Source organism: Drosophila subobscura, chromosome A, assembly GCF_008121235.1.
Source record: "Drosophila subobscura isolate 14011-0131.10 chromosome A, UCBerk_Dsub_1.0, whole genome shotgun sequence".
Taxonomy (NCBI): domain Eukaryota; kingdom Metazoa; phylum Arthropoda; class Insecta; order Diptera; family Drosophilidae; genus Drosophila; species Drosophila subobscura.
The window spans coordinates 16291555-16302721 of NC_048530.1; the positions used below are offsets into that span (position 1 = coordinate 16291555).

Genomic DNA, 11167 nt, shown 5'->3' on the forward strand with positions numbered 1-11167 from the left:
GCATACCTGCAGACTTCTTTCGATTCACTTTCTGTTTTGCAGCGAAATGGCAAAGAAATGCAAATAAAAACTTTTGTTGTTGTTCTGTTTTCTTGTTCCTTTTGCGTTGGTCTTGGCTTTACCGTCGACTCGACTGCACCATTGCCCGTATGGGGGCCAGGCCGGAAATCAAATAAGCCGAGAACAAAGTGTGGGCCATTTTAATTTTACCCAAAATGCAGCGAAAATCGTTAAAGTTTTCAAATGTGAACTGCCCTGCCCCCCACAATTTGGCTTCTTTCTGCTTGCGTTTTTGCATGGTTCAAACGGGAAATTGAGAACAAATCGAAGAAGGTAAAAATGTTGGAAACAATTTAAAAATATTTGCACATTTTATAATTTTTTGCTTAACAAAAGACTTGATAAATATTAAAACAATAACAGGCAGCAAGGTTGCACAATTCGAACAAGTTTTCGATTTCGAACTGCTCTTTCGAACTGCAAGGAGTAGCAAGAGGCCGAAACTTAATTACGCATTTTGATGGAGCGAAACAAAACAAATACGAATACGAATACGAATCGTATTTAAATAAAACTTCAAGACAATTTATTACAATTACCAAAAAACAACAACTCCATTGAATGTTTGTATTTATGTATGTGGACATGTTCGAATAAGACGGATGAAGATAGAGATCCTGGCTGGGAGGAAAAGGCATGAGCTGCAAATAGACAAACTGCAAATGACAGTCGAGAAATTTCAATGCAAACACACAGACACCACAGCCAGCCAGGCATAAAAGGTAGAGCGGGGAGAGCAGAAAGTGCGGAGAAGAGCAAAAGTTGTTTTGAGATTTTAATTTACATGCATGCAAATGTAAACTACATATGTACGTACGTACATACATACATATGTATGTAGAACGTATGTACATGTGTATGTATAAATCGTAGCTAATTTGCTCTATATGTATTTTCGTTGTCTTTACCGCAAAGTATTACATCAACTCGTTATCAGTCGTGATTAGATTCAGTGTATAATCGAAATGGCAATTAAATATTAATTTCTTTTTATGTAAATATGTGTAGACATATGTATCTGTGTATTGCACATTGTAAACAGCATAAAACTAGCGAAATTGTACTAAAAACAAACTAAGGAACACCAAATGCCTGCCAATAGTTCAACCAAAACATCACCAAAGTCACGACTATTAACGAAACATGAACTGAAACTTGTTTTGTGCGAAAATCATTTCATCTTCGTCTTAAGGCCCATGCACACATTTTCCAGAATATTCATTTGATAACGAGTCGCGGCTGCACCACTTTGTTGATGTTGAACCAACAAATTGGAGCATTTCCGCTGACGCTTCGAGTGCATTATGCAGGTGTATCTACGTATCTCTATCGATGGTAAATATTTTGCATGCGCCAGCGAGGGATGTGGACACAAGACACCAATTCCCGGACGGACCATCAGACCTGAGACCCGCCCGACTCTCGCTGGCTTATGTAAGACAAACACATCCCGAAAACAGCTGTTTGCTCGTGGGAATCTGCGACGTATGTGACGCCACCCAAGGCCGCTGCCAGAGCCATTGACTGGAGCTGGAGCTGGAGTGGGGAGTGGAGAGTGAAGAGTGTGGTGGGGTTTACCTTAGCCCCCGCCGAATTGACGTTAGTTTGCTCAGCCTGCACACGTCACGGATGAAACACCTGTGGCTGACTCGATGACTCGCTTCCCCCCGCCAGCCTTTTCTTTTTTCGCTGTATATATAGAGCCCTAGTGGAGTGCTAAGGTCAGTTGGAGTTGTCTCTCCACTAAAACAAACTGATCGCAAGCCGATAGCAAAATGCGCACATTCATTCTAGTCGCTCTCTTCGCCGTGGTCTCTCTGGCCGCCGCTCAAGGACCTGGTCGTGGAGGTCCAGGAGGACCTGGTGGCGGTCCTGGTGGTCGTGGAGGTCCTGGCGGACCGGGTGGTCGTGGAGGTCCTGGAGGTTCCGGTGGTCCTCAAGGCCCCGGTGGTCGCCCAGGAGGTCCTGGTGGTCCGCCTAGAGGCCCCGGAGGTGCTGGTGGTCCTCCCAGAGGCCCCGGAGGTGCTGGTGGCCCTCCCAGAGGCCCTGGAGGTCCCGGTGGTCATGGCGGTCCCGGTGGTCATGGCGGTCCTGGTGGTCCATGGGGTCCAGGCGGTCCATGGGGGCCACCACGCAACTGCAGCACGACCACAGAGGCAAGCTCCGACAGCACAGACGCGCCCAGCACAGAAGCCTCCAGCACAGACGCGCCCAGTACAGAGGAAAGCACAGACGCCTCCAGCACAGAGGCCTCCAGCACAGACGCCGCCAGCACAGACGCCTCCAGCACCGACGCCGCCAGCACAGACGCCGCCAGCACAGACGCCGCCAGCACAGAGGGAAGCACAGAGGCCTCCAGCACAGAGGGAAGCTCTGCCAGCACAGAGGCGTCCAGCACAGACGAGTCCACCTCAACCGAGGCCAGCGGCTCGGGATCCGATTAGCCTGCTTCAGATCTGGCTTACATTTCTGCTGCTGGGGGGGCGTGCGGGAAGCCAGTAAATAAATAAATATATGTATGGCTTGACGAGAATATTGTTTTGTTGTGCTTGGTGCCCGAGGGCTTTGGGTGCGTGTAATTCCGATGCTGGGGCAGCTGTGCGGCTGCCCAATTGAACATAATCCGCTTATGGAACAACAAGTGCTGGAGCTGATGCTGATGCTGGAGCTGATGCTGATGCTGGAGCTGTTGCTGAGGAGGCGCATCCCTCGGCCAAATTGTTTGACCTGATCCCAGGCAGTTAAGTGCGAAGTGATTCCCATTCAATTCCGGGAGTCAGCGTGGGCTTACCTCTATCTCTATGCACGCTGCACGATGCATGCAAGCACCTTTGGCCCATTCCATTAATTAGCCGGAGGCGATTACCGATTCATTGTGTGGCCGAAAACAAAGCACCGATAACAATGGACAGCCCCGAGGCCGAGCCGGGAGGCCCGAAACAGCTGCAGCTGTGTGCTGCTGGGGAGGGAGCATTTCTCGGCTGCTTCCATTCAACCATTTTCCATCTAATTGGGAATTAAGTGCGCCCTGCCTCTGACCGCCGCCCGCTGCTGCCATAATTGGGCGAAACAGTTTTCTATTTAATTGTATTTGGTCAATTTCCGATGACGAAATTCGCACTCGAAAAGCTGCCGAAAAGAGAAAACACGAAACAGAAGAGTGGAGAGGGGGGTGGGGGGAGCATCAGCCGAGAGCACTTAAGAGCTGCATGCATGTAAAACAACGGGATTAAGGCTGTGCAAAAACAAACACACAAAAACACACAAAGCTGCGTGCGCAGAAAGCAAAGAAACAAACCATGGTGAAATTGCTAACTGTGCGAGAACCAAGCGTAAGAAAGGGATGGAGCTAGAGCATTGATCCCCGAAAGAGAGTGCAATTTCAGCTTGGAGCGCACCTTCTAACATATTTAAGAGCGCAACAGGGTCTGTCTCTCTTGCAAGCACATGTGCGTTGCACTGCTTGCTTTTCGCCAAAATGAAAGCAGAACTGGAACTGAACTGGCACTTGTTTATTGATCGGCTAAAGCGGCAAACGCTTCAAGGCGGGTCAAGTATCAATGTCAATGGGTCAAACGGGTTGGACTGGTGACCGTGATTCCGTGGGTGCCAGCGCCTTATCAAATCACGCCTCATTCGCTTCAACAATTAGCACGGATAACGAATTTATGGCCAGGACATGCAGTGCGGGGGGTGGGGGCAGTCAATTGAGTTGAACGTTGGAAGTGTAACTGTAACTTCGAGTGGAGCATTCACACGTAATAACAATTACAAATGCGCGCGCTCCATAAATCAAGCGACTCCGACTCCGACTCCACTTCCCCTGCCAGAACTAGCCAGATCTGCCCTGCTTCTGGGCACTAATTACAATTCAGGACGCGTTGCGCTCGAAAGTTGTTGCTCAACACTCTCGGTGTGCGCGGCGAGAGGCGAGAGGCGAGAGACGAGTGGCGAGTGGCGAGAGGCAGCGGCGGACGAACGAGTGCTGGCGGCCTGATGGGGCAGAGTGCTTAACTTCAAAGTGGCAATGCCCATCCACACTCCTTTGTGGCTCGCGCGTGGTCGTACCCATCCCGAAAGTGTTGTTGTAATTAAATTATGTGTCAAGTGACGTCGTCGACTGTTGTCCTCCTCCCCCCCGTCAGCGTCCCCGCCCAACCGTAGCCTGTCCTGTGCTGTTGGCTGTTCCTTTTGCCCCGTGCCATCTCAGATGTTGTGGCAAATTAAGTTTGCTTTTGTTCTAGATTAAAAAGGCATTGAAATGTCGGCGAGGATAGCTAAAGGAGCTGCCAGAGAGCGAGAGAGAGCGGAGGGGTGGGTAGGCGGCAGTTAAATGACGCCTTCGGCCGAATTTAGTTTGTTAAGTTTGTTTTTGCCCCGGGAGTCAGTCAGCTCCAGCCAGTGCCAGTGCCAGCGCCAGGACTCCCCATCCATGGGATGAAATGATGAAGTACCCAGTGGGTGGGGTGGGGCCGCAAATGGTGTCGGGAATGAAATTAAAAATCAACTCGGAAGGCGCCCAAGCCAAGCACTTAAGTAGCTGACCAACTGAGTAATTGGCGCAGCTAATTGAAAATGATAGGACAGCTCGGGGTTCGGGGACAGCTCCCCCACCCCCCCCCCCTGTTCTCCTGTCCTCGAACTCACGTGCAAGGACTGAAAAGTGCCAGAAGCTTGCGGAAATCGCCCAAATAGATGTTTATCATTCATTTGAAATGCTCCAAAAAATATCCACAAATTGGCAAACTCATTTTCAATTATTATTTTCACATGTTACACTACGCTGCAGGACTTGTAACCCCTCAAACCGAAGCAACTTTCGCTGCTGGATTTGTGGCTTTGCCAGTGTTAAAAAATGTTTCTGCTTGAGCTGTGAATTTTTAATTTGAAAGCTAGAAATTTTTCAGCTACACTTTGGAGCTGCTTTTATTGGCCTTTCCGAATGGCAAAGCTCACTAAAATCAGTTGTGAGACAGAGAAAAAGCAGAGCTGCCCGCAAAATGCATTCAAAAGCATTTTGCCCAAGGAAAAAATTATACAAAAAAATATGTCAAATATTTTAAGGCTGCAAATCGATGGGAAAAAGTCAGTTGGCTTCGCTGAGTAAATGGAAAGTTGGTTTTTGTTGAATAGTGTCATCTAGCCGCCAGTGTTGGGCGCTTTGTGGCTTTTGCTGCTAAAAAACTTCTAAATTATGGTAAAAAAAACGACTGTAAATTCTACTCCGAAACCAGAGGAAATGCCAGGCGCAGAACGAAGAGAAAACCAAATTACTTAACCCAGAAATGAAATTAGAAGCGAAAGAGACAAATAATTTCGCATGCGTTGCCTCTGTTGGCTCCGATCCAGAATGTGGCATTTCGAATGCCACGCACATATTCCATTAAAGTCGTTGGCGTAATTTTAATTTCGGGATTTGGGGTCCCTTTTCAGAGGCGAGCCCGTGGCAGCAGCTGCTTTAAGAAGCTCCAGAGGGAGGGACCTCCGTGTGCCAATCAAATTGAAATTTAATTTGCACAACAATGCGGGGCGGGCGCAACCCGAAACTTGACCTGAGACCAAAGACCTGAGACCAGAGAGAAGGAAGCCCAGGCCCAGTGTGAAATTATGAACAGCCCCCGCAGCAGCCCTCCCCCCTCTGCTATCCTTTGGAGGTGCCTTTATCGGCGGCTGGAGCTCAATCGAGAGTGTGCCTTGGCAGTCCATAAAATTGTGATTTACTCCCGTTGAGATTTCAATTACTGCCGCTTTATTGGCAATAAATTTCCGTATAAATTAGATGGAGCGGGGGCCAACAACTTTCACTCCGGATGTCCGAAAGGGTTAAGCAGCGGAACGAGAACTGGCCCGCACGTAGCCTGTAGCCAAAGGTGGAGCCAGCCCGGAAAGAGTGCCTTTCGGGTTCACTTCTGGAGACAAAGCAAAACAACAGCAAAGCGGAGCGGTCTGCAGCATGCGACTGGCTGATACTCAGCAAGGAACTTAGCGGGGAGCGATGACTGCGAAAATGAACGAGCTTCCGGCAGATCTCAGACTTGAAATGTGTACAAAATATATTTATTTTATTCAAACATCATTTACATAACATGCCTCAACATTTCATGAGCCAAACGCTACGCAAATAATCGCAACAGAATTATAAATAATAATTGAAATAATCTTGCACTGCTTGCACGGAAGAACCACTGCCCATGGTGAAATTACTAAGAAGGTGACGATCTCCGCTGGTGGTGAATTTGTTGCACCCAAGACTGCAACCTGGTTCGTTCAGGGCTGCAGAACTGAGAACAGTTTTTCGTTGATAAATTCAAACAGAATTCTTAACGTTTAAATGAGCAACTTTCCCATAGAATTGGCCAATCGTTTTAGAGCACAAAAAATATAAACTAATTAGTTTGCATGAATGTTTGCCTTCAAATTCAATTCCAGTCAAGAGTTGCTCCTGGCCAATATGCCGCACAGTCTCAACAGGCCAGTGGGAATGCAAAACTGAATCCTTTGACGACTTTTGTGAATTCCTGGCCAATGCAAAGCACCGCAGAGAACAAAGGCCATGCCTTTGTCTTACTTCCCATTCACAGGGCGCCGCAGAACGAAGAGAAAATGCACTGCGGGTGCCGCGGGTGGATCCTAGAAATGCAATCCCTGCGCCATGCGCTTCCATGTTAATGAGTTTTTATTGTGTGCTTGTTCTAGTCTATGCTTATCACAATCGGATGAAGGAGAGGGAGAGAGAGAGAGAGAGAGACACTCCCCCTTCAGAGGTACTGCGAGTCGGCGTAGTTGTCGCGAAACTCGAGCAGCTTGTCCAGGGCCGTATCGTACTCCTCGCGATCGACGGCCGACTGGGAGTACGACTGCAGCTTGGCGATCTGCACGCGATGGGTCTGGGCGTGGAGACTGTCGAGATGTTCGCCCAGTTTGGTGGAGTTCTGCAGGGCGGCCAGCACGGGCGCGGACTCCACGCGGCTGTTCGGCTCGCGCTCCCCGCCTCCGGGCACCTGGAAGCCGTCCGCTGCGATGTTCGCCTCGAAGAGCTCGTAGGGGAACGGCAGCCTGGTCCTCAGGGGCAGTGGCGTGGAGGCAGCATTGGTGACGCTGCCGTGGAAGCTGCACTGGTAGTACAGCTGCAGCATCTGCGAGACGCTGCCGCAGCTGTAGGCAGCCATGCGCAGCTGTGGGCCAGCCTGCTCCTGCGGACGCTTCAAGCGGTTGGTGGGAATGCCGCGCGCCATCAGCGACTGCACCACATACGCGTTGCCCGCCTCGCAGCCCGGCGTTAGCTGTGTCAGCAGGGAATGGTCGCCGCTCTGGTCTAGGAAGTCGATGAGGTCCTGCTCCTGCTGCAAGCCAAAGGGCAGAGCCATGGCCGCTGCTGTCAGCTTGCGGCCAACCGGGCAAGCGCTGTCACAGAAGCGCACCAGCGACTGCGGCGTCTGCGGCAGACGGTAGCTGAGCGTCATCGTGTCCACGAAGGCGGCGAGCACAGCCGAAGTCTGATAGAGATTGCCCTCGCGCCATGCGACGCCTGGCAGGCGACGCGACTGCAGCGTGTTGTTCCGCCAAATGGTCTCCAGCGTGGACAGCGGCGTGAACATCGTCGCCTGCTCGCTCAGGTGGTAGTAGCTCATGACGCTGTTCACCACGCGTATGCTGTGCGCCGTGCGCGGATCTAACGGGAAGAAAGTTACTTGGGAAAACCCACATGGAGTGACCTGGCTGCCCACCTGCTTGATTGTACGAAGGAGTCCGCGGATAGTGCAGCGGCAAAACGTAGCTCACGCGTCCGTACTCATCGTTCAGGTGCTCCATGCACTTGCTGGCCAGCCCACTGAAGCCGTCATCTATGTCGAAGAGCATGTGGAAGCCCTGCAGGCCCTCACACTCCTCGGCGTACTGGCGGATGCGGTTGCAGAAATCCTCGTTGAAGGCCTCCCCGTCCCAGATCTCCTTGCCGGCTGCTTGGGTGGCCAAGGCCTGCACCTCGCTGTCGCGTATCAAGTCCGGCAGCACGTTGAGCGTGCGCGGATGATATCTAGCGTACAGATAGTCCGCCCAGCTGCGCGTTGTGTCCGCCAGTTGGTAGTTCTTGTCGGCTGCTATGGCGCCCTGCAGCAAATCCCGCTGGTACTCGGATATCGGCACTTGCGGCTGCTCGCGCACCTCCAGCTGATCGACGGTGGAGAGATTGTTCTGCTCAGCACTCTGCTTGAGCTTGTGCAGATCATTGCCCATGGTGAGGGGCAGCAGCTCCTTGTTGCGCTGCACAAAGTTGCCGTAGAGCTCGCCGCCCATGGGCAGGTGGGCCAAGTTGCCGGCCAGATCAACGGAGAGCAGACGCGGCGTATAGGTCGTCTGGCCGTAGTCGTTGAGGCCTTCCCTGTACAGTACATCGTTTTGCGGCCGCTGTTCCTCGGCCATCTGTTTGCTGGCGCCGTCGTACACAAAGTGTGCCTCCTGCAAGAAGCGAAAAGCATTAATTTGGCAACTAATACTGCCCTTATGGACTCACCTGCTGGTTCCAGAAGTGTGCACCCACATAATTGGCATAGGTGCCGAACTGGAAAGTCAATATCTCACGTGTATAATCCATAATGTCGGCTAAAGTGACTAATTCGTATGAAATTGCAAGCAGCCGCGCACTTCCCAACAAACACTATCGATGGGTGCGGATATCGATGAGTGCTATCGATAGCTGTTACGATAGCGAGCGCGCAATTGAAAGAATTGTTTTTGTTTTATACTTAATTGTATCCGCTGGAGTTCTTTTATTCGTTGAGTATGAGGGAAATGTAACAGTTCCAGATGAGGGCAATGAACTGAGCATAAATCACTTGGTAGGGCAGTGGGACGAACGTGAAGTTCACGAACTGTGCCGCCGGCCAGAGCATGTAGTTTTTGAGCATAATCGAAAAGTAGCTGCTCCGAATGCGATTCTTAATCTTGTCCGTATCCTCGCCGTTGACGTAGGGCACCGCAAACGACATGGCCAGCGTGAAGGTGGGCGCAAACACGGTCTGATCGATTGCCATCTTCTTGATGCCGCGCCGCAGCGCCGGCTGATCCTTGCTCACCAGCTTCTCCAGCGTCACGTACCATTTGCGCAGAGCCGGGCCAACAAACACCAGACCCAGCGCACTGAATCGGGCCGTTCGTCCAATATCCCACTGCTGCAGCGACTTCTTCTCAATGACCAGCTGGGCAATGGCATCGCCAGCACCCATGATTGCGGCCACGTTCAGGCCCTCCCGTATGTAGGCACGCAGCGCCATGCTTCTGCTTCTCCTTCTACTTCCTCTGCGTGTTTCCTTTCTGCGGCGTGCACCTGTGCAGTGTGGGCAAACGGAATGAATGTGATTTTGTAACCTATTCCGAACACATTGCGAGTTTGTTTTGGTTAATTTTGGACACGGAAAAGGGTTGTCAATGCCCCTCAAATTTTAGGATTTCCAAATACATTCCCGAAATGTGTCGAAAGCAACGCTGATTACAGTTAATTTACACTCAACTGTCATCTTGCAATTGTCAGGATAAGAAAATCCTACAAGATCAAGCAATTAAGTAGAGACGAATGCCCCCACAGCAGGGCTCCGTTTGGTGCGTTTGTGTGCACAGACAGCACGCACAACGGAACATTGCAATGCATTGATATTGGTTTGAATTACTGTAATGCAGCTGTACGTGAGCGGCAGAGCCGTTTCCTATGCCGCGCCGAGCCCTGACCACAAAGCAATCAAATAAAACAGCAACAATTAAAGGTAAGTCTGTTTACTTAATTCACAAAGACTTTCTCGAAATGTATTCTTAAAACTGAACATAAGCAAAAAAAATAAAAAACAACACGATATCCGGAGTCTAAGAACGTTTCAATTCAGTTTCAGGCTGTTTTCTGCTTAAATATATTACTTATATTACTCCATTGGTTACCAGCTTCGTTCGTTTCATTCGTGACGCACCATCTGCGCTGTCCCGTATCGCTTTTACCTCTCCGTTGGCTGTGCGCTTTTTCGGTTTCTCCACGGACGAGACTTGCTTCTTTTTTATACGCTCTTCTTTGTCGCCGCTGGTGAGGTCCCCGAGGTTGTACTTCGGCCCACTGCCCGGATTCATAAAGTCTGGCTTCACGCCGGTCAGCACCGATTGACGCACATCGTGCTCCTTCTCCTCCAGCGTCTGTGTAGAGCCCTCAATCTGCTTGCGAATCTTGTAAAAGTTTGCATTGCGTCGCACAAATTCGGATGTCGCAATGCTCTTGTTGTTCGCCTCGATCAGTTGCTGGGAAATCTCCTGGGGCAACTTAATGCGCCTCTTGAAGTCACGGCCGAAGAACGGATGCCGCACAGGCATCATGAAGTTCGGCGGTGATGCGGTCGCTGGGAAAGGTGTGGCCTGCTGGATGGCACTGGGCTGCGCCAAATTCAGACGCTTGCTGACAACCACAATGCCACTTATGGGAATGTTGCGAACCTTATTTTTGCCCTTGGCATTCGTGTAGGCAATGGTTTCAGGGGACGCTGTCACATATTCGCTGCCCCGCACTTGGAGATCGCCCACAAAGCGACGTCCGGGCAGCTTGATGCGCTTGCCCTCCAGCTCACTGCTATCCAGACTCTTGGGGCATTTCAATAGCCAGGCGTCGTGCGTTTGGGCATCGAACTCTTGAAGGCCCCAACCGCAGCAGCTGTTGCTTTTGCTGCTCGGCTGAAGGGCTTCGCAGTCGTTGTCTTCTAAAAAGTCTTCGATTGCCTGCTTGGCCTGTTTCCGTGCACTCTTCTTGTCATCTTTCTCCATTAGAATTAACAATATACACGATTCAATAAATAATTAAAAACAAACGCCTGCCGCCTAGCTGCACGCACGTGCTTGGTTGGACTAGTGTTGCAGAGCGTGCAAATAACAGCTGCCAGAAGTGGTGATATGGGAAAGCTGTTGCTTCAGTTTCTGTTACGAATATATTTGTGCAATTCCAGCGATTAAAGCTTATTATTAAATCGCATAATTAATTTTTAAATTTCACACGCCTGTATTTATTATATTTCTATTCAATCGCATATCGATTAGTGGCGAACCCACGGCTCCTCCCACTATGTTTTGGTATATTTTATAA

General features: G+C 50.3%; 4 protein-coding genes across 8 annotated transcripts; 1 reads left to right on the forward strand and 3 right to left on the reverse strand.

The window, feature by feature from the left end:
- Window positions 1-1781: 1781 nt before the first annotated feature.
- LOC117899288 (S-antigen protein-like) lies at window positions 1782-2593 on the forward strand. 5 transcript variants are annotated; one of them, XM_034809409.1, is made up of 2 exons: window positions 1782-2369; window positions 2412-2593. In XM_034809409.1, the coding sequence occupies exons 1-2, from the start codon at window positions 1836-1838 to the stop codon at window positions 2502-2504; spliced, it is 627 nt and encodes a 208-aa protein (XP_034665300.1). In that variant the 5' UTR covers window positions 1782-1835; the 3' UTR covers window positions 2505-2593. The 5 variants fall into 5 exon arrangements, with proteins under 5 accessions (XP_034665300.1, XP_034665466.1, XP_034665132.1 ...); XM_034809575.1 differs by having other exon boundaries at window positions 1782-2309; XM_034809241.1 differs by having other exon boundaries at window positions 1782-2082; window positions 2113-2593.
- Window positions 2594-6718: 4125 nt separating this feature from the next.
- On the reverse strand, window positions 6719-8742 carry LOC117898897 (protein misato). Its single transcript, XM_034808624.1, has 3 exons — window positions 8573-8742; window positions 7788-8517; window positions 6719-7732 (listed from the first exon to the last, which is right to left on the reverse strand). Exons 1-3 carry the CDS (start codon window positions 8651-8653, stop codon window positions 6819-6821), a joined length of 1725 nt encoding a protein of 574 aa, XP_034664515.1. The 5' UTR covers window positions 8654-8742; the 3' UTR covers window positions 6719-6818.
- Window positions 8743-8804: 62 nt separating this feature from the next.
- Window positions 8805-9515, reverse strand: LOC117899562 (mpv17-like protein). The gene has a single exon (XM_034809700.1). It carries the CDS (start codon window positions 9330-9332, stop codon window positions 8829-8831), a length of 504 nt encoding a protein of 167 aa, XP_034665591.1. The 5' UTR covers window positions 9333-9515; the 3' UTR covers window positions 8805-8828.
- A 297-nt stretch (window positions 9516-9812) lies between these two features.
- On the reverse strand, window positions 9813-11057 carry LOC117899140. Its single transcript, XM_034808993.1, has one exon. The coding sequence runs from the start codon at window positions 10849-10851 to the stop codon at window positions 9967-9969; it is 885 nt and encodes a 294-aa protein (XP_034664884.1). The 5' UTR covers window positions 10852-11057; the 3' UTR covers window positions 9813-9966.
- Window positions 11058-11167: the final 110 nt, after the last annotated feature.

Bases quoted from the DNA above. Each gene is read 5' to 3' on its own strand.
- LOC117898897 (XM_034808624.1), bottom strand. From the start codon at position 8,653: ATGGATTATACACGTGAGATATTGACTTTCCAGTTCGGCACCTATGCC. The intron at 8,518-8,572 runs GTGAGTCCATAA...CGCTTCTTGCAG, and splicing joins CACACTTCTGGAACCAGCAG to GAGGCACACTTTGTGTACGA. The intron at 7,733-7,787 runs GTGGGCAGCCAG...TCTTCCCGTTAG, and splicing joins TCCTTCGTACAATCAAGCAG to ATCCGCGCACGGCGCACAGC.
- LOC117899140 (XM_034808993.1), bottom strand. From the start codon at position 10,851: ATGGAGAAAGATGACAAGAAGAGTGCACGGAAACAGGCCAAGCAGGCA.
- LOC117899288 (XM_034809241.1), top strand. From the start codon at position 1,836: ATGCGCACATTCATTCTAGTCGCTCTCTTCGCCGTGGTCTCTCTGGCC. The intron at 2,083-2,112 runs GTGCTGGTGGCC...GAGGCCCTGGAG, and splicing joins TCCTCCCAGAGGCCCCGGAG to GTCCCGGTGGTCATGGCGGT.
- LOC117899562 (XM_034809700.1), bottom strand. From the start codon at position 9,332: ATGGCGCTGCGTGCCTACATACGGGAGGGCCTGAACGTGGCCGCAATC.